At 41.0% G+C, this 25,421-nt stretch overlaps 2 protein-coding genes and 1 long non-coding RNA gene across 10 annotated transcripts in view; 2 read left to right on the top strand and 1 right to left on the bottom strand.

Moving 5' to 3' along the window:
• Nucleotides 1-439: 439 nt before the first annotated feature.
• Nucleotides 440-6,193, top strand: LOC118966086 (uncharacterized). The gene is made up of 2 exons (XR_005053313.2): nt 440-1,056; nt 1,181-6,193. It is a non-coding gene; the product is annotated as an uncharacterized LOC118966086 (long non-coding RNA).
• Nucleotides 1,689-14,479, bottom strand: ddx19a (DEAD-box helicase 19a). 8 transcript variants are annotated; one of them, XM_021616607.3, is made up of 12 exons: nt 14,042-14,479; nt 13,634-13,700; nt 13,483-13,527; nt 13,251-13,386; nt 12,473-12,565; nt 12,080-12,206; nt 11,663-11,777; nt 11,269-11,446; nt 4,208-4,445; nt 3,889-4,051; nt 3,578-3,769; nt 1,689-3,473 (listed from the first exon to the last, which is right to left on the bottom strand). In XM_021616607.3, the coding sequence occupies exons 1-12, from the start codon at nt 14,096-14,098 to the stop codon at nt 3,412-3,414; spliced, it is 1,473 nt and encodes a 490-aa protein (XP_021472282.2). In that variant the 5' UTR covers nt 14,099-14,479; the 3' UTR covers nt 1,689-3,411. The 8 variants fall into 8 exon arrangements, with proteins under 8 accessions (XP_021472282.2, XP_021472283.2, XP_021472280.2 ...); XM_021616608.3 differs by having other exon boundaries at nt 12,080-12,182; XM_021616605.3 differs by having other exon boundaries at nt 1,689-3,769.
• Nucleotides 14,480-15,095: 616 nt separating this feature from the next.
• Nucleotides 15,096-25,421, top strand: part of vwa5b1 (von Willebrand factor A domain containing 5B1) — a 67,068-nt gene continuing 56,742 nt past the window's right edge. Inside the window, exons 1-6 of the mRNA XM_090185107.1 lie at nt 15,096-15,402; nt 21,046-21,193; nt 21,440-21,601; nt 21,861-22,083; nt 22,904-23,061; nt 23,288-23,419. Coding sequence (XP_090041233.1) covers nt 21,055-21,193; nt 21,440-21,601; nt 21,861-22,083; nt 22,904-23,061; nt 23,288-23,419 — 814 coding nt within the window. The 5' untranslated portion in view covers nt 15,096-15,402; nt 21,046-21,054. The remainder of the gene's footprint in view (nt 15,403-21,045; nt 21,194-21,439; nt 21,602-21,860; nt 22,084-22,903; nt 23,062-23,287; nt 23,420-25,421) is intronic.

The following is a 25,421-nucleotide window of genomic DNA, read 5'->3' as shown; positions in this document are numbered from 1 at the left end:
TTTGTGGTGCCTAAAAGTGTTAATCTATGAGCCGGAGATCGATTGCTCTGGTCTCCACCCATATTCCTGGGGAAATCGCGGTCTTTTCTCATTGAACTAAAAGTTGCATTGAGAAAACAATACCATATCACACTCGTGATTATTTCTCCCCTGTTTTCAGGTACGTTATTGATGATAAAAAAATAGTAATTTAAATGTTATAACTCGCTAACGTTAAGAGTGTTTAAGGTGTGTCTTAGTAACATCTTGAGGAAGTTAGAGTTAAGTTTGAAGAGAGTAATATTAGCCCTGCTCGGTTGTAGCAAAGAATAGCATCGTACTGAGAGTAGCTGACATTTTATGTCGATTGTGAATGAACATGTGCGTTGTTAATAAGATATTTTGCTGTGTTATTTGTATAATGGGTTTTCTGTTGTTTTGTAATGTTATTTTTGTGAAATGATTGAACTAAAAGTTGCATTGAGAAAACAATACCATATCACTCTCGTGATTATTTCTCCCCTGTTTTCAGGGGCGTAACAAGAGCTCATAAAACAAAGAGAAATGACAGTCCATCATTACTTAACATGAAGGTCAGCCAGTCAATCTGGAACATTTCTTCAAGTGCAGTTGCACAAAACATCAAGCACTATGATGAAACTGGCTCTCATGAGGACCGCCACAGGAAAGGAGGACCCTCTGCTGCAGAGGATAAGTTCAATAGAGTTACCAGCTTCTAACAGCCCAAATAAATGCTTCACACAGTTCAAGTAACACACACATCTCAACATCAACTGTTCAGAGGAGACTGTATGAATCAGGCCATGGTCCAATTTCTGCAAAGAAACCACTACTAAAGGAAACCAATATTAAGAAGAGACTTGCTTGGGCCAAGAAACACAAGCACTGGACATTAGACCGGTGGAGTCCAATCTGAGATTTTTGGTTCCAACCACCGACTTTGTGAGACGCAGAGTAAGTGAACGGATGACTTTGTGGCATCTTGGCATCTCCTCCGCATGTGTGGTTCCCACCGTGAAGCATGGAGATGGTGTGGAGTGCTCTAATGGTGACACGGTCAGTGATTTAGTTATTTAGAATTCAAGGCACACTTAACCAGCATGGCTACCACAGCATTCTGCAGCAATACACCATCCCATCTGTTTTGCACTTAGTGGGACTATAATTTGTTTTTCAACAGGACAATGACCCAAAACACACCTCCAGGCTGTGTAAGGGCTATTTGACCAAGGAGAGTGATGGAGTGCTGCATCAGATGACCTGGCCCCCACAATCACCTGACTTGAACCCAATTGAGATGGTTTGGGATGAGTTGGACCGTAGAGTGAAGGAAAAGCAGCCAACAAGTGCTCAGCATGTGAGAATTCCTTCAAGACTGTTGGAAAATTCCAGGTGAAGCTGGTTGAGTGTGCAAAGATGTCATCAAGGCAAAGGAAGAATATAAAATATAATTTTTTTTTTACACTTTTTTGGTTACTACATGATTCCATGTGTTATTTCAGTTTAAAAAAAACCTCGAATGAGTAGGTGTCTCAACTTTTGACTAAAACAGTGCTGGTTTCCATTGTTCAATGGCAATTTGTAAAGAACCTTTGGCTCGATCAGGTCTGGTAAGGTATGTTTATCATTTTCAATCAACCATGTATATTGCAAGGGGAAACAAACCTCAATTACCGGACAGACAGACATCAGGTAGGTAATCTTTATTACAACAAAACCAAAAAGTGCAGACAAGTATAAGAGAATAGATTCAGCAGAGGCTATGTATTACTTCCATAGCCAAGGTAAACACTCTAAACACAAGTTTAGTTCAAGCACAGTCCAAATATAAATAATTCACTAAAGGTACAAAAAACTATTAAATGGTGTTTTGCTCAAAGATTTTTTCTCTCTAAATAAATCTACTCCTAACAATTTAGGTACATTCCATACGATCTTATTTTACTTGGTAAAAGTGCCCAAACTAATTGAATGTGACTGGAAACAAGTTTTGTTCACCGAAACATACTCCCATCAGAGATTTGCAGAACCCTATTGGGAAAACTTAAAATACAAGATGGTGCAACTGTTCTAATACTCACAGTAATATTACAAACACCCGTGTATCCAAACTATCAAGAATGTATTTAGTGTTGCAATACTGAAATGCTGTAAATCTCTCAAGGATTGTTAATCTAGACTAGATTGATCATGAGTTGCCTTCTCATTAATAAGGAAGGGACATTTCTCCAGTTTAGTTAGTATAGTACTTCTCATTTGCTCAACTTCAAATCACATTACCTTTCCACTCTTATGATTCTATAAAATAAGGGGTTTTAAGACAAATCAGCACAGCAAACTTCCCCCATTAGTGTTCTCCGTTTTAGTCAATATACTGAATAATGCTGCAAACAACCATATGGCCAATGCGTACACCTATGCATTCCTCTGAGGAGAGCACCTGATCAAGAGGGTAAAATATTAGTTTAGTGTAACCACTCGATAAAAAGTATAGCAAATGAAAACCAACTGTAATCCTAATAGTTTCAAATAGCAGAATCTATGCAATCTAAATGTTTTGCATATTATTAAGGCATGGCTAACATACTGTCATTTCATGTAAACATTCAAATAAATCCTTAAAGTGACTTAAGTCCAAAAGCATAAATGTGACTCATTTCAAGAAACTAGGCATCACATCACTTCACAGGAGAGCCATTTGAATGTAAACTATTGTTTTTGTTATTATTATCAAAATGCCTTCTGGAACATGAACTTTCATGTGCCTTGATAAAACTTGTATGCCATCTGCGTATACAAATAATATTGTTAAATTACGAGCCTAGTTGGTTTAGCCACAGAAAAAGACAGGAACCTTCCTGCTAGACATGATCGGCTGAGATAACGGATGGGCTGTACATGCAAAGAGATGAGTTCGTATTGGTCTGACAGCTTTTTTTGATAGCTATCTCATAGTAGAACTGCATTGAGTTGCTTTCCACTTTCTGGAGGGTCGAGTTTTGAAATCAGTAGAATTAGAGTATGATCGCTAAGGAGATGGAGAAAATTCTGGCGTATGATTGCAAATATGAAGATGGAGTATAAACGAGAATACACAGAAGGCTGTTGTGTAAAACACCTGTCTCCGGATTACATCTTAAAACTAAGGCAACCATGGCATCCGTGACAGAGAGGGGGAAGCGTCCATCCATGTATATGGGTAAGAGAGTCTAGCTAGTTATATTTTCAGATATAATTATTTCTAATTTTGTCAGAAAGTTGTTTTCATTTCAAGTTAAAGTTTACTGTTAGCTAGCTAACCTTAAGTGTATGATCTGTGTAGTAATATTATTAATGTGAGGCAACAGTCCCATCTGCATAAATATTAGATGCATTCAATTATGATTTATAAAAGGCATCCTAGCATCCTCTTCAGTTGCTGATTTTCTCGATATCATCCAGATCGTCAGTGTCAAGTTTGTTTATCTTCTTATCTGTGGGGAAAAAACGAGACGAAAGGTTAGGTTACTAATGAGAACACTATTATATAGATCAATATGTACAATGTTGTAATTAATTGGTATAGAGACAAATGTACTGAAATGCTCCTCGATTTGGTTGAGAATGTTCATGCTGTGTTTGCTGTCAATCATATTGACGGCAAGCCCCCTCTTGCCGAAACGTCCTGTTCGGCCAATCCGGTGAAGGTATGTCTCGTTGTCAGCGTTTCCATCTTTGTCTATGGGCAGGTCAAAGTTGATCACCACAGAAACTTGCTCAACATCAATGCCTATTGAAAAAGAAAAGCATGTTATAATCTAAAATGTTCAATGTCAAAGCGAAACAATCATCGTCCTACATAAATACAATTGGTTACATTTATCATGCTTTAATTTTCTTGATATTTACCTCTGGAGCATACGTTGGTGGTCACTAGGACTTTCTCTTTGCCCTCCCTGAAGCGTTCAATGATGGCCGCTCTCTGCTCAACAGTCATCTCCCCACTCAGCAGTGCCACCACATGGCCCTCTTTGGTCAGCTCAGCAGACAGCCAGCCAGCTGTCCTTCGGGTCTACAAAGGCAAAGACCATTGATTATTTCTGTTACTTTATGTACCATACAAACACTTTTACTTCTTTACTATATTAGGCTAGTTTATGTACCATATCAACCCAAATCCCCCAAAAATGTAATTCCTATGATACGTTGAGGAGGAGGACAGACTCACGTGACAGAAGATCATAGCCTGGGCGATGGTGATGGCTCCGTAGATATTACAGAGGGCTGTGAACTTCTCGTCCTTATCATTGCAGAGCACGTAATACTGCTTGATGGTGTCCAGAGTCTCCTCTTCACGTTTCAACTTGATGATGTTGGGGTCTGGCACAACCCTCTCTGCAAACTTCCAGACTGAGTCCTCAAACGTGGCCGAAAACAGCAGCATCTGACATTCATTTGGCAACATTCTGCGTGGGGTGGGGGAGGGAAAAGTCAAAGTTTCTCCAGGTGGATAATGAATAAATGCTTAGTGTTAGCCGTCATCATTTAGTTAGCTAAGAACACAGTTTATTAGCATCAGAAAAATACATCACAACAGGAAAAGTCCTCAAGATAACCAGCTGAAGAAGCTAAGGTAACTAATCACCATCAGTGGTCATTAATGAGATGCACCAGTACTTTTTTTTATACTTTGTTTTTATTGTAGGAACACAAAGTACAAATAAAGAACAAAAAAATATCTGGCAGTTAGTGCACCTTCATCATATTAGTTACATTGACATACATTGACCTTTTTCAAGTACGAAACCCATTTTTCCCAGTATTCCTGACCTCTCCCCTTGTGTTCTTAAAGCAAAGGTCATACGGCTCCATATGGTGTATTTCTTTTACAATGTCTATCCATTGTGTCACTGTGGGAGGGTCTTTTTGTAGCCATTTCCTAGTGACAGCCTTTTTACTGGCTGCCAGTAGGACCTTCAAGAGGTACTTTTCTCTAAGTTATCAGGTATTTCACCCAAGTACAAAGAAATTAATGTTTGTTCTATGTCAAATCCCATTATTTTTCCAATGTTAGATCCAGTAAGTTTCGATTGCGGGGCAAGTCCAAAAGACATGAGATTGATCCACCCTCAATAGACAGCATTCTCTCCAACAAGGATGTAGGGAGCCAGTCTGTTTTGATTTCAGTTTAGGTGTTATGAAGAAACGTATAACATTCTTCCAACAGAATTCTCTCCATGACCTTGAGTTTCTAATATGTTCAACCATGTTTCATCAGTTCAATGTTAAGTTCCTCCTCCCATTTCTTTTTAATATAGTTTGTAGAATGTTTCTTTGAGGATTGAATGCCCAAGTAGAGATTTGAAATAGTTATTTTGTTACCCCAAGTTGTATGCGTTAGTGAATACTTTGAGGTGCTCGAGGGTCAGTCACTTTTATCTTCCTTAAGAAATAGTGTTGAACTTGTAGGGATCTGTAAACATGTTTGTTTTTTGCTTGTTTATCCAAGCCATGTTTTTTACTTAGGTCCTGGATGTTATCTAGGTCCCCATTCCTTATAATTGTACTGAATGATGTGATGCCTTTCTGCGTCCATTGTTTAAATCTGCTGTCCTGAGTTGCAGGGATGAAGCTGGGGTCGTATGCGGGCCAACTCAGCAGTTTGATCTCTCTGTCTAAATTATTTTGCTTAACTACCCTAAACCATGTCTTCAGAGAGAAATTAATCCACTGATTTTGTCTACTGTATATTTCTATTACCATGTCCTTATTTCCCAAAACTGACTGTATGGGTATCTCTGTCAAAGTAGTCTCAATGTCTTTCCATTTGGATTCGTATTCTGGATTGCACCAACACACCAGAGGTCTCAATTGGGCTGACACATAATAATATTTTAGGTTTGGTAAGGCCACACCCCCACAGTTGTTTGATAATTGTAATGTTGTATATCTAATTGTTGGTCTCTTACTGTTCCAGATAAACCTTTTTTTATCTGTTTATTCCATCCACTAAACTGTTTAGGTGGGATTTCTATGATTAGGTGGGATTTCTATGATTGGAACAAATACAGTAACCTCGGCAGGATGTTCATTTTGATTGTTTCAATTCTACTACTAAGATCAAAGGGAAGTGAATTCCACCTGTCTAGGTCACCATTTATTTTCTTGTTGATGTGATCGTAATTCATGCAATAAAGTTTTGGTGTATCTTTTGGTACATATACTCCAAGATATTTAATGGATGAAGAGGTCCAGGTGAAGTTATATCTCCTCTTCAGCTCTTCCTGTGGGGTATAATTATATACTAGGGCTTGGGTCTTGTGTACGTTAAGCACATACACACATTTGGAACATATTCAGGGTAAAACATCCATCAATCTAGGTACACTTGAGCCTGGGTCTTTAAGGAATAACAGAACATCATCAGCATACATACATATCTTATGTTCACTGTCTCTTGTTATTCCCTCTAAAGTTGGGTCCTGTCTTATTGCCTGTGCTAATGGTTTGAGGTACAAGGAGAAGAGCGTGGGTGAAAGATTACAGCCTGGTCTTGCCCCTCGCTCTAATTTTATCGTTCGTGACAAATTTCCATTTATCTTTATTCTAGCGGTCGGACATGAATACAGTGTTTTGATGCACTGTATCACTTTGTTGAAACCAAATCTTTCCATAACTTGGAATAGATAATCCCATCCCACTGAATCAAGTGTTTTTTCTGCATTTAGACTGATTAATGTTGCACTTGTCTTATTCTGAGTAATGCGGTCCATGACATGTAGTGTTCTCCTTATATTGTCCTCGGTCTGCCTATTTTGTATGAAACCAGTTTGATCTCCATCAATCAATTCTGGGATTATGTTCTCCATTCTTTTGGCTATTATTGATGCATATAGTTTATAATCCGTGTTAAGAATTGCGATAGGTCTATATGAACTCCATTCCTTCTCATCTTTATCCTCTTGGGATTACTGATATGATGGCCTCTCTCCATGACGGTGGGAGACCCCCCTCCCTCAGAGTCCAGTTAAAACAGGCCTTAAGTAGAGGTGTTAGTTGTTCTCTGAAGGTCTTGAAACATTCTGAAGGGAAGCCATCAGTGCCTGGACACTTGTTTACTTTTAGTTGAGATATTGCTTTATTAATTTCTTCGGTGGATATTTCTAAAGTTAGTCTATCATTTTGCTCTGTCCCAATTGAGGGGAGATCAAGTGAGTTCAAAAAGTACTCTATTGTCTGTGCATCTGCCTTCTCTGGTTGCTTGTACAGATGTGTAATATGATTCAAATGCATTCTGTATTCCATCTAATTTGCATGTGATCATCTTTGTTTTGGGGTCTTTTATTTTGAAAATGGTATTCTGTGCTTGTTTCCTGAGTCTCCAGGCTAGTAATTTGGTTGCCTTTGAGCCTGCTTCATAATATTGTTGTTTCAGGAAACTGAGCTTTTTCTTTACTTCTTCTCTAGAAATCTGGTCAATTTCCTGTTTTACCTTTTGATTCTCTCGTAATATAAGAGGGTCTTGTATTGACTATGAGATCGTTCTAAGTTTCTTAGGGTTTCCTGTAATTTCAGCAGTTTCTGTGCTTTAATCTTTTTCTTGAGAGATGATCTTTCCTCTAATAACCGCCTTAGCTGCATCCCACAATGTAGCAGGAGATACTTCCCCGTTATCATTATTCTCCAGATAATGTTCAATTCTGTCTTTATTGATTCCTTGAATGCTGGATCATTCAGCATGCTTGTATTAAGTCTCCATATAGTATTTCTTGGTTTGCTATCAAGGTGTAGAGTTAGGTAAACTCCATTATGATCTGATAAGTCGCTCTGCCTGATCCAACAATCCTTAAGCCTGTGTCTATCTGCACTGTACATGAAAAAGTAGTCTAACCTGGAGTATTCAGTGTGGCAGGCTGAGTAAAAAGTATATTCCTTCTCGGTCTTGTGGGTGTCACGCCATACATCGAGCAGTCCTAGATCCAGCAATATCCTATTGATCTTTTTAGCAACTAGACTAATTTTCCTATTTTGATTTGTGCTGTCCAATTGAGTTTAAAATTGTGTTAAAATCCCCTCCACATATAAGAGTGCCAGAGGTTTCTGTGGCAATTAAATCAAACACCTTCCTGTAGAAGACCATGTCGCTCCCTGGGGGTGCGTATACATTATTTAATGTAACTTCCTTGTTATCCAGTTTACATTTAACAAGTATAAATCTACCCTCGTCTTTTATTTCTGACAAACTCAAAATTAACTGCATTTGGGATCAAGATTGCAACTCCCTTTCTACCCATTTTGTAAGAAGAAAAAAAAGTATTGCTATATCCCATTTTCTTGAGTTTCTCGTGTTCAGGTGTGGAATAGTCAGAATAATATGTCATTCTCCCCCATTTCATCTTTGCTATTACCTTACTTCTCTTGATGGCACTCCGTTTACATTGAGACTTATGACCTTAAATTCTCGATGATGCATCGATATAAATAAACTGCACCATATCTGCCAGCTTATCATGAGCCTAACAATGAACGAAAAATCAACAATAATAATAGAGTAAACCAAAGTGGGAAAATAATTTGGTTTTGGACTCCCATGTCAGAGGACTGTCTCTTGCCTCTGGGGTTTGAGGGGATGAGCCTGTCCGCAGGAGGGACCCCTCGCTCAGATTTGAAAATGCGTGACGTAGTCACAATCGAGACCTGTTGGAACCGAAAATAATAAGGGCGCCTATTTCGTCGCTTATACACATCGGTTAATTACAAGTGAAAACTACATCGGTCATGTGTGCATGTCATGAATCCTCCCCATGATATGCCCTTCTGTCGCCCCGTTGTCAATGTCATTAATCCTTAGCTAATATATATGTTATTAACGTGACACTACTTAGTGTGTTCATAAAGAACACATACTTTTGGCTACTCACCCTTGTTCAGCATTGGGGGAAAATAGGGGAGATATTTTACCTATTGCAATGTCAACAGTAACAACCCAACGTCTTAAAAGCTCACGGTAACTATTAATTCCGTTAAATCTGATTCAGTGTCTTCCATCTTCCCGTTGGAAATGCCCGAGTCTCTCTCGGATGTGAACGTCCTCTCGCCGAGGTGGTTTCCCTCTTTGTCCATGACTCTGCTTGTCGACAACGATCCATGGGAGAGCATGCTTGAGTCTTTCCGCCGGTGATGTTGCCTTTCTCCTGGCGGTATACTCCACTGGAATGCCCCTCGACTTCAGGTCCTCAGCCGCATGCTCGTATGTAACCAGGCCTTTTTCCAGAAATACCCACATTTTTGCCGGGAATGGTGTTTGGAAGCGAATACCCTTCTCTTTAAGTGCTTTCTTAATGGGGGTGTATTCTTTCCTTTTCAGTATCTCTCCCGCATAGTCATGATCAAAGAACACTCGTTGGCCTTGGAAGTTAACAGGCTTTTTTAAGGTTGCGTGTAAGACTTTCTATTTGACTGAGAATTTTAGGAACCATACTACTATGGATGTTGGTGGGGCACCACTGTTGTGTTTTGGGGCCAGAGCTCGGTGTGCTCTCTCAATTCCCAGGTCAGTGTCATCTTCAAGTATGTCTTTGAATAGACCCTCAACGAATTTCGGCATAGAGTATTTTTCTGCGCCCTCTACTACGTTATAAAGTCTAATGTTGTTTCAACGCGAGAAACCTTTAAATTCTGTCACTTTTACCTGTAGTGCGTGTTGGCTTTTCAGTGACTTCAAGTATTTCCTTGACTGTGGAGTTCCATGTGTCCATTTCCCCAATGTGCTGTTCTCCATCCCCCATTCTTGTAGATATGTTGTGAAGTTATTCTTTTTTGTCTTCAAGTTTCTGGTTAATGTCCTTCTTGAACTCATTTAGTTATTTTCTTACATCTTCTCGAAGTTCCTTTCGTAAGCCTGTGAGCGCCTCGCGCAATTCCTCCTTTATCACCTCACGAAATGAGGGTTCCTTTGCTGCTGCTATCTTATTTGCGCTAGCATTAGCCATCTCGGGTTCATCGACGATTATATCTTCTGCTGTCTTGTTACGGGCTGTTGTTGTAGCTCCACAACCTTTTCCTATTTTCCCCCTTTCCATTTTGTTTAAGTTATTACAATGCTCAGAATAAATACTTGAATTTAGGGGGGGAAATACCCAACTGATATGCAGTACGAAAAACTAGGCAACCATTTCCTAAGTTGCGTCACCGGAAGCCGATGCTCCAGTACTTTTGTATACTTTTCAGATCGTAGTTCTGAAAGTAGTGCTCACAAGATAAAAGGCCCCCGAAAATTGCTTACTAGGTCACACATGTGCAGATACAGTATGTTCACCATGTCATTGCTCTCCCTCTCGTTCTACTGTGGATGCATTTTCCTAGCTGTCACTCAAATGGCGAGGGGCTGAAGCTCTTTGGTTGAACTTTAATTGCTAGGGGGCTGGCCGACGTGGGGCAAAATGTTGGAAAAATATGCAGTACAGCTTCCAGAAAAACAGTCGCTTTCAAACTAGGGATTTTGCAGCTAATTGAGTAAGACAGTATTTCTGCTTATAGATTAAGTATGTATGAACTACACATCCAGCCAAAGCAGGACATTTAAAAAATAAGTGATCTGGAACTTTGGTGACTACTATGTCTTTAAGAGCCCTTTTACAGGTGTTTGTAAACAAAGATGTTAAGTCCCCTATATGGCGGACTTTGAGTGGTTCTGAACCGGTTCCGACTGGTCTGCTCTCTGCTACCACACTCATACAGATGACTTGAAGACTCAGGTTTCAGACCCTACATTTATAGGGAGTGACATGTCACATTTTCTGGCCTATCCAGGCAAAGGAACAATTTCCTGTGCCTGTGAAACTCACAGCTATGCTTGCAATAGCACATATGAAGTGGGAGACTAGAGGATACAATAGAACTTCTATCTCGCTGTGATATTCTCAGACGGATTGAGCTCTCAACATGAAAAAAAATACCAAATCATGTCATAGAATTTAAACAAGACCACTTTCTATAGGTCACAGACAAGCTGAAGTTGTAACGAGTCTGCACAAATTTGGGCCAATTGTGCGCCGCCCTTTGGGACTCCCAATCACGGCCAGTTGTGATACAGCCTAGAATTAAACCAGGGTCTGTAGCAATGCCTCTAGCACTGAGATGCAGTGGCTTAGACCACTGCGCCACTCGGGAGCAATACTTAATAGCAACACTCATGTAATTACTGGCCTGCAAGACGAGCTTGTCTTGTAGGACTTAGGTTATGCTAGATGAGAGTACTGTACATTTACAACTTATGAGAAAACTCACCTTTGGATCCGGATGCTCTGGTCCTGGTGACCTTGTGTGGCAATCATGACGTCAGCCTCGTCCAGGACGAAGACGCTGATCTTCTTGGGGTCGATGATCTTCAGTTTGGAGCACCAGTCTAGGACCGTGCCAGGTGTCCCGATGACAATTTGCTCCTGAAGCTTCGTCCCGCTGTCCACTGCTCAGCAACCAGAGACATATAGGACAGTTATGATTCTCATTAGCATATTTTACAGAACATCCACTTTATAATACAACTTATTGAAAGTTATGCTTCCGCCATGACATTTGTGTGAGAGCACCGGCATTGATTACAATTTCCCCAGTGAAATTATGCACCATAACATTACAGATTGTATTCAGAATAAAAAAGCATGAGTGTTTTGACACTTACATTTATTGCCACGAATGGCATATGCCAATTTGACCTCAGGATAGAATTTCCCCATCTGTTCAATGACTTTACCAGTCTGCAAAGCTAGCTCGTACGTTGGGGCAATGCAAAGACACTGAGGGGGCAAAATAAGGAGTTTCAGTAATATGAGGCTTTTATCTATAAAATCAACCAACTAAAAAAGCAACACACTGTGATGGAAGTATTCTATACCAAGGCACTTTCATTTTACCTGCTACCCTGATCTGCAGTCGCTCTTCATAAAACAAACCCATAAAAACTATTTCTGAACTTGCTGATTACCTGACCTCTGAGTACCTGTATCAGAGGTCTAGCTTCTTAAAGCTAAGTTCAAGACCATAGCCTGAGTAATGCTAATGGCTCCAGTATATATCGGTGCTGGAGATGTCAACTCACCTGAGTCCATTTGTTAGCTGGGTCAACATGGCTGAGCATGGCCAGCGCAAAGGCAGCTGTTTTACCTGTGCCGGACTGTGATTGGGCAATCAGGTTCTGAGGTCTGGAACCAGAGGGATAATACACGCTGAAGAGAGAACAATGGGGGACTAAAAGGTAGATCATGTAGATTCCATTAATTTCACATCAAAATCCAATCAAACAACTATATTACTGTATACATAAACGTGATAATGGTTAATAACTAGTTTGACTACATCTGACTGAAGGTTAAAATGAAATGTTCAATATCAGAACACACAACCCATTCAAATATGCAAAATATCTAGGCTATTTCCTCCATTATTGAGCTTAATCACAAGGAGCATTGAGCTAAATGAAATGGGTACTCACGGCTCTGCCAGCATCATGGGCAGGGCATTCTCCTGGATCTTAGAGGGTCTGTTGAAACCCATGTCATACACTCCTCTTAGCAGCTCATCTTTCCTGAGATGGAAGAATATTTAAAAGACCACATTTATTTATTTTTATTTCACCTTTATTTAAATTTAACGAGGTAGGCAAGTTGAGAACAAGTTCTCATTTACAATTGCGACCTGACCAAGATAAAGCAAAGCAGTTTGACACATACAACGACAGAGTTACACATGGAGTAAAACAAACATACAGTCAATAATACAGTAGAAACAAGTCTATATACACGATGTGAGCAAATGAGGTGAGATAAGGGAGGTAAAGGCAAAAAAAGGCCATGGTGGCAAAGTAAATACAATATAGCAAGTAAAACACTGGAATGGTAGATTTGCAGTGGAAGAAATGTGCAAAGTAGAAATAAAAAAAATGGGGTGCAAAGGAACAAAATAAATAAATAAATACAGTAGGGGAAGAGGTAGTTGTTTGGGCTAAATTATAGGTGAGCTATGTACAGGTGCAGTAATCTGTGAGCTGCTCTGACAGCTGGTGCTTAAAACTAGTGAGGGAGATGTGTTTCCACATATAAAAAAGGCCAACCAAACATGTTGAACACCACACACGATACTGCAAAAAAGTGATGTTGTAGATCCTAACTCAGGTTAAAATACACTTTATAGTGTAGGTTTTATGTGAGGTAGGCCTATACACATTTGTAAATTAGTAAGCAATGGTGAATTTGAACACTGAGATGACGTACAGTCTCAGCTCTTCAAATGTCTTGACCGAGTAAAGAGGAGATTTTGGATCCCTCTGAAGAACCTCTACTTGATTGGTAGTGTTCACAAGGCTGGTGTGGATCATCTTATTCAACAACGACTGGGCCGCTTTGTCCTCTACAAGGCAAGAGTGACAGGTGAATGGCCTGTTGTAGTAACTGAATGAAGACATGATGATGGGGAGATTAAAATAAACCCTGGGAAATCACACACCTTTTTCTTCCACTTTGGTGCCATTCTCCACTTGTTTTGTGGTACCTGAAGGAACAACAAAAACTCATCACCCCATTTTATCACAAAGGTCATAAACAATAATACATGGATATCACGGGCAAAGTTTTATTATTGACACCAGTGATTTTACCTTTTGCCTTTCTAGGTGCAGCATCACCTCCACCTCGAGGTGGGGATCTTATCACCAAGGAGCCGAACTTGTAAGAGAAATAAACATGTTGTTAGTACGCAAATATCTAAGTTTCCCCTCATCAAATATTGGCAAGCACGAATCTGCAATGAAGCTCAAATTATGCCAACAACTTCAAAGGCATAACAAACACCGCTACAGTCATTCAGAAGGTGTGTCAGTTAACAGTGGCACACCATCAGCACATGGTTAGCTAGCTAACCTCTGAAAAGTTCAGCCACAAATTGCCTCAGCTACAGTTGGCTGCGCTAGCAAGCTTGCTAGGTAGCAGCATAAAGTCTGATGCTTTTCGTCATGCATATTTGGGAATTCAGCTAGCTAATGAGCTAGCGAAATATTTAAACTTACAGAGTCAGTCGTAGATTCCTGTTTATCGACAGCCAGAGCCCAGGAGTTAGTAGCCATTGTTCACGTTTAATGTATATTATTTTACACAAATTTTCAGCTACACAACAAACTATGAAATTAAGCTGTGCGTCGAAAGGGATGCAGCTGCCTGCTAAGCAAAAGAAGCTGCCGCTGTTGCGCACCTAGCTGCACTCTTTCTGATGGGAACTCGGAAGTGGTATTCTGAGTTCCCATCAACTTTGTTTACCCCATTAGTTTGTGTATGCCTTCGTTGAAAATGTGCAATACTACAGGCTCTATTAGAATAATTACAATCTGTTATCAGATACAGGTTTGGCTATTGTTTTGTTTATTAAACATCTGGTCCCAGAAAATCTGAGTAGGAGAATTGATGGCAGTCCGGATGAGTGACCCAGCCAGGTAGAGAGAGAGAGACCTGTCAGTCCACATAAAGAGAGAGGGGGAGATGAGGCTGGGGGGAGGGGATTGTTTAATTGTGGAGCGGATGCAGCTTCAGCCAATAACCCCCACCCACATCACCCCTTCCTCACAAATATCTTTTAAGATGCCATTAGAGGTCTACATCGATTGTCATGGTTACGTCCTCAGTAAAAACAAAAAAAACAGGTGGATCAGATTAACAGTGGTCACAACGCAGACAGCCAAAATCATATCACCCACATTATAATCTAAACATTATAGGCTTTGCAATAAAGCAGAGACAGAGCACTGGACTGGATGGAGGCGAGACGAGCTTTATGTTCCCCCTCCCACTATTTCTTGTTCTCCACGCCTGGCGTTGCATTTCATTTAGTCTGATCCTCCAGCTATCAAAAACGATGCATGAATGGGGTCTCGTCATCGATCGCAGGGAAGAAGGAGAGTGGGTGGTGCTGATGCTATGAATGCAGAGGGGAGGGGTAGTAGGGGAAGGGGAGGGCGGAATGCTAATCTGTTGCACAGGTTTCTCGCTCTGTGGCTGGGCTGTTATCTCTGTCTGTCTCTCTCTCTCTTTCTCTCCCTGTCAGTGAAAACCTAACTCCAGCCACAGGGAGGGGGGAGAGATTTAGCTGATATACTTTGTATAACCACATGTTGCTGTGCTGACTATATTGCTGACAAGGTTGCTGCCTAGTGTCCACTGTCCTTCTCGGTTTTTGTTTAGTTCCTCTGTGAAAAGCCAGAGACAATTAATGAATAGTTTCTCTACCCACCTCTGGTAGCTGGCATTTGCCACATACTCCAGAGGAAAGAAAAAAGGGATGAAAAATAAATAGTGGCGAAAAGGACATATTTCATGAAAAGTGGGTATCCAAAAGACAGAAATCATCATCTCACCCCCAGTTTACACAAATGAAAAGGTAAGACTTCATTATTTCAGTAGTTGTTGCTGAATATTGTGCATGTATATTGTATATTGGCATTGATATGTTTGCAATTATATCAGCCAGCAATGAAATCCAGCAATACAAACCATTCTGTATTATCAACAGATGGTTATTTCTGACCTGTTTCCTTGGAAAGCTGCTGTTAGTGTGGTGTTATCATGGCTGTACTGTATGGATGGTGACTATGTGGATGATATTAGGCTATGTTTGGATGAGCCTTTCTGAAGAGCTCAAGACAATTCATACGACAAGGAGAGGGTCTCATGGGGTCTGTCACTTGGACACACTCATTATCACAGCCTGTCAGACTGAAAAAAGAAACTCCCATTAAGAGAGAAACACTAATGGATTACCTTTAGGATTTTGCGATTATTGAAATGGGCATAATATTAATCAACTTAATTGTGAACATTTTATGATTTTGCCCCAACATTTTTGTTCCTCTTCTAATTTTTTGATATATTATATTATTTTTTTAAAAGTGGATTTAGGTTATTAATCACAGTTATTAATTATAGGTTATTAATCAATATGAGGTTGAATAATCTGATTGCATAATGCATTTCTGTATTGTCACAGCTAAAACAGTTTACAGTCCAGTTATGCTGTTCAATGTTTTTAGAATAAGGGAAGAATAATGGCATTGGGATGTGAGAGATGTTGTGTTTTAGAGGAATAAGACACTGCATCTCTGCTTGTACCCATCTTGTGTCCCTTAGGACACGTGGGGGCACTGTTGACACTGATTGCAGAGCAGGTGTGCGCAGTGAGCACTGTGGGTGCATCTGTCTGGCCTATTCCTTTTCACTAAATGACAACCCTGTGCCGGGCCAGCCAAAACCTCCTTTTGATTAATTAGTATGAGGAGGCGGCACACTTAAAATATATTTTTTTTATTAATTATGGATCCTGTAAATTGTGGATGCATTATGACAGCAGACAGTAATCTTGTCCAGGCAGGGAGTCAGGAAGACCAAATGATCTTGAGATCCATCATGTAGATAATTCACAAAAATACTATTTGGCTGAAGGAGCAGTTTGGAGTTTTTCACTCTAAGTATTGTACTGTATGTACTCTTACAGCCACTAACATTGGCATATTAGTTTGGAGAGACACTGGCCAGTATCATCAGCAGGCAGGCAACGGCTCAGTCTCTATGGAAATTTGCTGTCGTCATAACACCACGCATAAAGGCTGTGTTAGAGGCTCAGGCTATGGCTCTCTAAACACAACAGAAACCCAGGACACCACAACATTATAAAAAAAACCTGGGTTGCAATATACAGTGCCTTTGGAAAGTATTGACTTTTTCCACATTTTGTTAAGTTAAATCAAATCAAATTACAGCCTTATTCTACAATCGATGAATATTATATATATATATTTATATAGATTTTTTTTTAATTTTACCCCTTTTTCTCCCAATTTCGTGGTATCCAATTGTTGTTAGTAGCTACTATCTTATCTCATCGCTACAACTCCCGTACGGGCTCGGGAGAGGCGAAGGTTGAAAGTCATGCGTCCTCCGATACACAACCAAACCATGCCGCACTGCTTCTTAACACAGCGCCATCCAACCTGGAAGCCAGCCGCACCAGTGTGTCGGAGGAAACACCGTGCACCTGGCAACCATGGTTAGCGCGCACTGCGCCCGGCCCGCTGCTGGAGTCGCTGGTGCGCGATGAGACAAGGATTTCCCTACCGGCCAAACCCTCCCTAACCCGGACGACGCTAGGCCAATTGTGCGTCGCCCCACGGACCTCCTGGTCGTGGCCGGTTACGACAGAGCCTGGGCGCGAACCCAGACAGCTAGCGCTGCAGTACAGCGCCCCTAACCAAGGTCCCACAGTTGACAGTGCATGTCAGAGTAAAAACCAGGCCATGAGGTTGAAGGAATTTTCCGTAGAGCTCAGAGACAGGATTGTGTCGAGGCAAAGATCTGGGGAAGAATACCAAAACATTTCTGCAGCATTGAAGGTCCCCAAGAACACAGTGGCCTCCATCCTTCGTTTGGAACCACCAAGACTCTGCTTGAGCTGGCCATCCGGCCAAACTGAACAATCGGGGGAGAAGGGCCTTGTTCAGGGAGGTGACCAAGGCCGGACGGAAGCCACTTCTCAGTAAAAACGGCATATGACAGCTCACTTGGAGTTTGCCAAAAGGCACCTAAAGACTCTCAGACCATGACAACTCTTTGGCCTGAATGCGTAGCGTCACATCTGAAGGAAACCTGGCACCATCCCTACGGTGAAACATGGTGGTGGCCGCATCATGCTATGAGGATGTTTTTCAGCGGCAGGGACTGGGAGACTAGTCAAGATCAAGGCAAAGATGAACGGAGCAAAGTACAGAGAGATTCTTGATGAAAGCCTGCTCCAGAGCGCTCAGAACTTCAGACTGGAGCGAAGGTTCACCTTCCTACAGGAGTAGCTTCGGGACAAGTCTCTGTCTTTGAGTGGCCCAGACTTGAACCCGATCGAACATCTCTGGAAGAGACCTGAAAATAGCTGTGCAGCAACGCTCCCCATCCAGCCGGATAGAGCTTAAGAGGATCTGCAGAAAGGAATGGGAGAAACTCCCCAAATATGGGTGTACCAAGCTTGTAGCGTCATACCCAATGAAGACTCAAGGCTGTAGTCGCTGCCGAAGGTGCTTTAACAAAGTACTGAGTAAAGGGTCTGAATATTTATGTAAATGTGATATTTCAGGGGTTTTTTCATATACATTTGCAAAAATGTCTGAAAACCTATTTTTGCTTTGTCATTCTGGGTTATTCTGTGTAGATTGATGGGGGGAAAAAACGATCTTACCAATTTTAGAACAAGGCTGTAATGTAACACAATATGGAAAAAGTCAAGGGGTCTGAATACTTCCCGAATGCACTGTAGGATGACATTTGCATGAAAATACAGGTCGGCCATAAGCATTGGCCACTTCTCACAGTCCAATCTCATCTTGCACCCTCATTCATGCAATATTCTACCAGACCAGTCCACCTTGGTGTAGATCATCTGTTTGATGGATGAGTCATGCTTTTTCTATAGTGGGAATTTGAAATGTTGTGTCTTGAATATAACCTTGAAAAATGTATAGGTCTTCACTTGCTGCCTTTGCCTTGCATGTTGTCGTGTCTTTACTATCATTAAATTGAAGACTTTTTATCAGAGATTCTCTGTAATTAGTATTACGCGATCAACATTATTAATCATGTAACTGTAATTAATTAAATCTCATAATTACAATTCCTAAAACATATGTGTCTTATATAATTTTAAATCTATTTTCGTTGTTAATCCCAACAAAGTGTCCGATTTCAAATAGGCTTTTCAGCGAAAGCACTACAAACGATTATGTTAGGTCTCCACCAAACCACAATAAGCACAGCCATTTTCCAGCAAAATATAGCATTCAGAAAAACCAGAAATAAAGATAAAATTAATCACTAACCTTGAATTATCTTCATCAAATGACACTCATTGGTCTTCATGTTACACAATACATGCATGTTTTGTTTGATAAAGTTCATATTTATATTTTAAAAAGTCTGAGTTTACATTACCAGTTCCAAAAACATCAAGTGATTTTGCATAGCCACATCATTCAACAGAAATACTCATCATAAATGTAGATGATAATATAGTTATACACATGGAATTATAGATATACCTCTCCTTAATGCAACCGCTGTGTCAGATTTCAAAAAAACTTTACGGAAAAAGAAATGCATGCAATAATCTGAGACGGAGCTCAATTTAAAAACAACACAGCCGCAAAGATGGCTTCAACATAAACAAGAAATTACATGGTAAATATTCCCTTACCTTTGATGATCTACATCAGAAAGCATTCCAGGAATCCCAGGTCCACAATAAATAAGTTTGTTTTGTTCGAAAATGTCTGTTATTTATGTCCAAATACCTTATTTTGTTAGAGCGTTTGGTATACATATCTAAACGCTAATTCTGGTCAGCGTTATATCGGACAAAAACTTTAAAAAGTGATATTACCGGTCAAAGAAACATTTCAAACTAAGTACAGAATCAATCATTAGGATGTTTTTAACATATAGCTTCAATAAAGTTCCAACCGGAGTATTCCTCCTTGTCTTCGTGAGCCATGGAACGCAAGTGACTACCATGAGGAAAAAGTGGGATCACAAAATGGCTGCATGATGGACAGCTGATATATTCTGCTCTCATTCACTCCCACAACAACATAGAAGCCTCATTATAATTTCTATTGATGGTTGATGGCGGAACCCCTAGGCAGTGCAACATCATTCATATCTCAAGGGGATTTCATTTGCGACTCTGGTGAATACATACAAGCTCAGATTTCTGACTTCCTATTTTGATTTGCCTGCCAATATGAGTTCTGTTATACTCACAGTCATCATTCAAACAGTTTTAGAAACTGCAGAGTGTTTTCTATCCAATACGAATAATAATATGCAAATATTAGCAACTATGACTGAGGAGCAGGCCATTTGATATGGGCACCTTTTCATCCAAGCTACTCAATACTGCCCCTGCAGCCATAAAAAGTTAACCACGTGGTATGGTTAAAAGATTCAGCAATGGTCTGCAACCTTTGTACTCCTGTGATTGAGAGAAACATGATCTACTTGAGAATTTCTAAAAGTTGGGTTTTATTCGGAATTGCAGAAAAGGGGCTGTCCCAGGATGCCTGACCCTAACTGGGCTCAGGGGTGGTCCTCTGATTTAGTTCAACTCAAAAGATAATTGGAGTTTCCTTCATTAAACAGTCCAAAATCACATTACACAATTTCACAAATAGTATCATACTCACTCATTCATCTTATACAACAATTAGATGTAAACCTCATATCTGAGGCTATTATATAAACAGTGTTATGGTAATGTGGCCACACCATCTCCCATGAGCTTCCACAAGTTGTAACAAACGGACCAGTTCGTAGCTGGATTCTTCGCCAATCTTTTATACTTTCTCCGGAACATGAAATTTGTTCGGATCTCAAGTTCTGTGAGGTGGAAGAAATTCCTTTGTTCTCTATGAAAATTCACTCTGTCTCTTATACTGTGTGGCCATGAGGCAGGGTCTTCTCCTCAGGAATTTACGACCTCTCTCTGACCACAGCAGCCTAGTTGAAGGAAGCAAGGGGGAGGCAGGGAGAGGGGTATGGGGCTTGCTGTACCCAAAGAGGGCAACATCATGACAATGTACAGTAGATCAGAGGCCCCCAACCATACTACATTAAAAAAAATCTCTCTCTAATGTTTTTGTTTTCATTTTCACCAATCGCCGTTGTAGTCTAAGCATAGTCTAAGCATGCAAGGACTGAACTGATAGTTTGAATTCTCCTGTGGTTTTATTGTCTGGGCCTGCTCTGCAGGGATGTAATGTTTTTGCTGATCAGAATTCTGGACAGCAAAAGACATGATTCTACTTCAAAGGCACTAAAAAGGCCCTTACTGTTGTCTTTGATTTTATTGCTGGACAACAATGCAAGGGTGAGGATATCAGAGCTAGACTTATACTGATGTTTGCTTGTTTGTTGAATTATTGTACAAGTTAAAAAAAAATATTCTGAACATTATGTTTTTTACCCTCTGTCTATGATTGGCAATGAAAAGAAACTCATCATGCCAGGCCTGATCAACAAGGGGAGTCAGAATGCTCTGCCTCTCAGTGTCTGCGAGATCACTTCCTGTGTCAGAGGTTACACTCTGGCCCTGACAGCATCCATGACCTACAATAACTTTGAGGACAATCCAATTGAGGGTGAGAACCTCATTTGTTGTTACAAATATAAAAGTTATCATGAACATTCTCTGGCGGCCTTATACAAGTGTGTTTAGAATGATGATTCTGAATTTCCTTCCATTGTCTCTGAGGTAGTCTCCAGAGCTTCCACAGTGCTTCTCAATATCAATCATTACTTTTAGTTAGTTTGGTTGGTTAGTTTTACTTAATTGCCTGTTTTGGTTAATTGCCTGTTTTGGTTAATGTTAACTGTATTTGTTGTAGGAGTCTTCATTTACCCGCTGGAAGAATGCTCTACCGTTGTGGGATTTGAAGCTATGATCTCCAACCAGATAATAACCGTGCAAATCAAAGACAAGTCCAAGATTGATGACTGTTACTTTGATTGCTGCACTACAACTAATGGTGCCCTTCAGAGTGGCAGTGGTAGGATGGGTCTCGTGTGAAGTGCTGTGGTCAGTGGTTGTGTAGTTTGGTCCCAGATCTGTTTGCACTGTCTTGCCAACTCCTATGGTCATTCGTGTGACAATGACAATAGGAGATGGAAAGACAGCACAAACAGAGACCAGGCTTGTGGTTTTGGGTCCAACTATCTTGATTCCTAGTCTAATCAATAAGGATAACATTTCTCTGAAAAATACAAAACATTACCATGTATGTGAGTTGTTCTGCTATGGTATTCCAGGACATATTGTGCTGGATGAGGACTTGGAGAGGACAGTGTTGGTGGTGAACCTGGGGGTCATCCCCCCTCTGGAGACGGTCAACGTGTTGGTCAGCACCTCCTCTGAGCTGCCCACCCTGCCCAACGGGGGTATCCGGGTCACCTCACCCACCGTGTGCACCCCCAGGGTCCAGAGAACCATCAACGAGGAGCAGGGACTCTCCCCAAACTTCCACAACAGAGCGTAAGAATACCATGACAGAGTGTCATCATCATAACCACAACTGAATGTCACCACTGTGCCACAGCTGAATGTCAATGCTGTCTTGTCCAAATCAAAACTCTATAGTGCCATTTTGATCTTTAAAGGAAACTTTAACTGGTAACTTGGAGGTTAAGTTATTTACAGCATGCCTGCATCAGACATCAATTATTTCAAATGTTGGGCTCCCGAGTGGCGCAGCGGTCTAAGGCACTGCATCGCAGTACTAGAGGCGTCACTACAGACACCCTGGTTTGAATCCAGGCTGTATCACAACTGGCTGTGATTGGTAGTCCCATAGGGCGGCGCACAATTGGCCCAGCGTCGTCCGGGTTTGGCCGGTGTAGGCCATCATTGTAAATAAGAATGTGTTCTTAACTGACTTGCCTAGTTAAAAAGGTTAAATTAAAAAAAGAATAATAACACAGACAGAGAGATAGCCGATTGGTGGACAAGTGTAACATAGACGCTGGGAGTCGAGAAACAGGTGCAGGTGGTAAGTTTAATATAAAAAACATGGAACGATACAACATAGGAGTAGCGTCTAGACATGAACAACAGAAACAATAATGCCTGGGGAAAGAACCTAAGAGAGTGTCAGATAAAGGGGAGGTAATGAGTGAGGTAATGGAGTCCAGGTGTGCTTAATGATGAATGCCAGGTCCGCGTAATGATGGTTCCCAGGACCTGTGGTTAGTAAACCGGCAACGTTGAAGCTGGAGGGGAGGAGCGGGAGTAGATGTGACAACAAGACTATAAATTAAATTACTATGATTTTATATTGTGGTATTTTCTTGCACAGGAGGGGCAGCAGGCATAATTGTGCCCTGGATCCAAATGAGCAGACTCCTATCACCCCCCAGCTGTACATGGCCCAGCTGCTGGAGGAAGAGGCCATCAACTCCATTGACTATGAGTTTAGCTTCCAGTTGGAGATCAGAGCCCCGTATCTCCTTGCAGGTCAGAGACACAACATACAACCATCTACACGGTGCAGTTTATTTGTATTATAATACAATTTATGTTCCACTGACCAACATACATCTTTCCTCTATGAGTACAAAGCTACCTCTGTTCACACAAACAAGATTCATTTGAGTTTTTTTGTGATATCTTGTTCTAGTATTTTCATGTGATTCCACTGTTTATTCTACACTGTAGATGCTTTAGAGGTGTCTTTGTGCAGGTGTGGAAAGCCCCTCTCATGCCATCCGGGCAGACGCAGACCCCCTGGCCCGCTCAGCCACCAGCATCGTCATCACACTCGCTGACAAGTACACCTACGACTGCCCTGTGGAGATCATCATCTACCCCAGTGGTGGGTACTGTACTGTTGTGGACACACCACCCACCATATAGCCTGCCAGGGACAACCATTACTCACACCTCTTCAAATACAATATCACATACACAGAATAGGCCAGTGTTACATTTTATATTTTACGTTTTAGTCATTTAGCAGATGCTCTTATACAGAGCGACTGGATAGCTAAGTGAGAGAATGACACATCACAATCGTATCATGTACATTTTCCCTCAACAAAGTATTCATCAGCAAAGTCAGTGCTTGTGGGAAAATCATTGACTATCTGCTGCAAACAATTCGCCCTGTTATTTATATGTGGACAGTTAATCAGATCACACAGGAGTTGAGTCATCAGCCTTTGTCTGAGGGCATAGCGGGATTTCTTATAAGTGTCCGGATTAGTGTCCCGCTCCTTGAAAGTGGCAGCTCTAGCCTTTAGCTCAATGCGGATGTTGCCTGTAATCCATGGCTTCTGGTTGGGATATGTACGTACGGTCACTGTGGGGATGATGTCGTTGAGGCACTTATTGATGAAGCCGATGACTGAGGTGGTATACTCCTGAACGCCATTGGATAAATCTCGGAATATATTCCAGTCTGTGCTAGCAAAACAGTCCTGTAGCATAGCATCTGCGTCATCTGACCAGTTCCGTATTGAGCGAGTCACTGGTGCTTCCTGCTTTAGTTTTTGCTTGTAAGCAGGAATCAGGAGGATATAATTTTTTGTCAGATTTGCCAAATGGAGGGTGGGGGAAAGCTTTGTACGCGTCTCTGTGTGGAGTAAAGGTGGTCTAGAGTTTTTTTTCCCCTCTGGCTGCACATGTGACATGCTGGTAGAAATGTGGTAAACATGATTTAAGTTTGACTGCATTAAAGTCCCCGGCCACTAGGAACGCCGCTTCTGGATGAGCATTTTCGTATTTGATTATGGCTTCATAGAGTTGGTTAAGTGCAGTCTTAGTGCCAGCATCGGACTGCGGTGGTAAATAGACGGCTACAAATAATATAGATGAGAACTCTCTTGGTAGATAGTGTGGCCTACAGCTTATCATAAGGCGAGCAATACCTCAAGACTTATTTAATATTAGACATCGTGCACCAGCTGTTATTGACAAATAAACACACACCCCACCCCCACCCCTCGTCTTACCAGACGTAGCTTCTCTGTTCTGCCTTTGCATGGAAAATTCCGCAAGCTCTATATTATCTGTGTCGTCGTTCAGCCACAACTCGATTAAACATAATATATTACAGTTTTTAATGTCCCGTTGGTAGGATAATCTTAATCGTAGTTCATACATTTTATTTTCCAATGATTGCACGTTAGCCAATAGAACGGATGGTAGTGGGAGTTTACTCGTTCGCCTACGGATTCTCAGAAGGCTTTTCTTCACGGAAATGACAGGGATTTGGGCCTGTTCCGGGGAAAGCAGTATATCCTTCTTGTCGGACTCATTAAAAGGAAAAAGGAAAAAGCTTCTTCCAGTTCGAGGTGAGTAATCGCTGTTCTGATGTCCAGAAGTTATTTTCGGTCATAAGATGCTAGCAGCAGCATTATGTACAAAATAAGTTAAAAAAACAAGTTACAAATAACGCAGAAAAACGAACAAAATACCACAGTTGGTAAAACGTCATCCATCCTCTTCGGCGCTATCTTATCATGATTCCATATTTGTTATTTCATAGTTTTGATGTCTAAACTATTATTCTACAATGTAAAAAATAGTAAAAATAAAGAAACACCCTTAAATGAGTAGGTGTTATAAAACTTTTGACCGGTAGTGTATATATGTAACAGATGTGAAACGGCTAGCTTAGTTAGCAGTGCGCGTTAAATAGCGTTTCAATCGGTGACGTTACTTGCTCTGAGACCTTGAAGTAGTGGTTCCCCTTGCTCTGAAAGGGCCGCGGCTTTTGTGGAGCGATGGGTAACGATGCTTCGTGGGTGACTGTTGTTGATGTGTGCAGAGGGTCCCTGGTTCGCGCCCGGGTATGGGCGAGGGGACGGTCTAAA

The sequence above is a fragment of the Oncorhynchus mykiss genome, chromosome 9, assembly GCF_057628025.1.
Source record: "Oncorhynchus mykiss isolate SJ-2025 chromosome 9, ASM5762802v1, whole genome shotgun sequence".
Taxonomy (NCBI): domain Eukaryota; kingdom Metazoa; phylum Chordata; class Actinopteri; order Salmoniformes; family Salmonidae; genus Oncorhynchus; species Oncorhynchus mykiss.
The sequence above is the reverse complement of the archived record's forward strand: the minus strand, read 5'-3'. Positions and strand labels throughout refer to the sequence as shown.

Bases quoted from the DNA above. Each gene is read 5' to 3' on its own strand.
- ddx19a (XM_021616605.3), bottom strand. From the start codon at position 14,098: ATGGCTACTAACTCCTGGGCTCTGGCTGTCGATAAACAGGAATCTACG. The intron at 12,207-12,472 runs GTGAGTACCCAT...TTCTCTCTTCAG, and splicing joins CCCATGATGCTGGCAGAGCC to CGTGTATTATCCCTCTGGTT. The intron at 4,446-11,268 runs GTGAGTTTTCTC...CACCCCACGCAG, and splicing joins CAGAGCATCCGGATCCAAAG to AATGTTGCCAAATGAATGTC.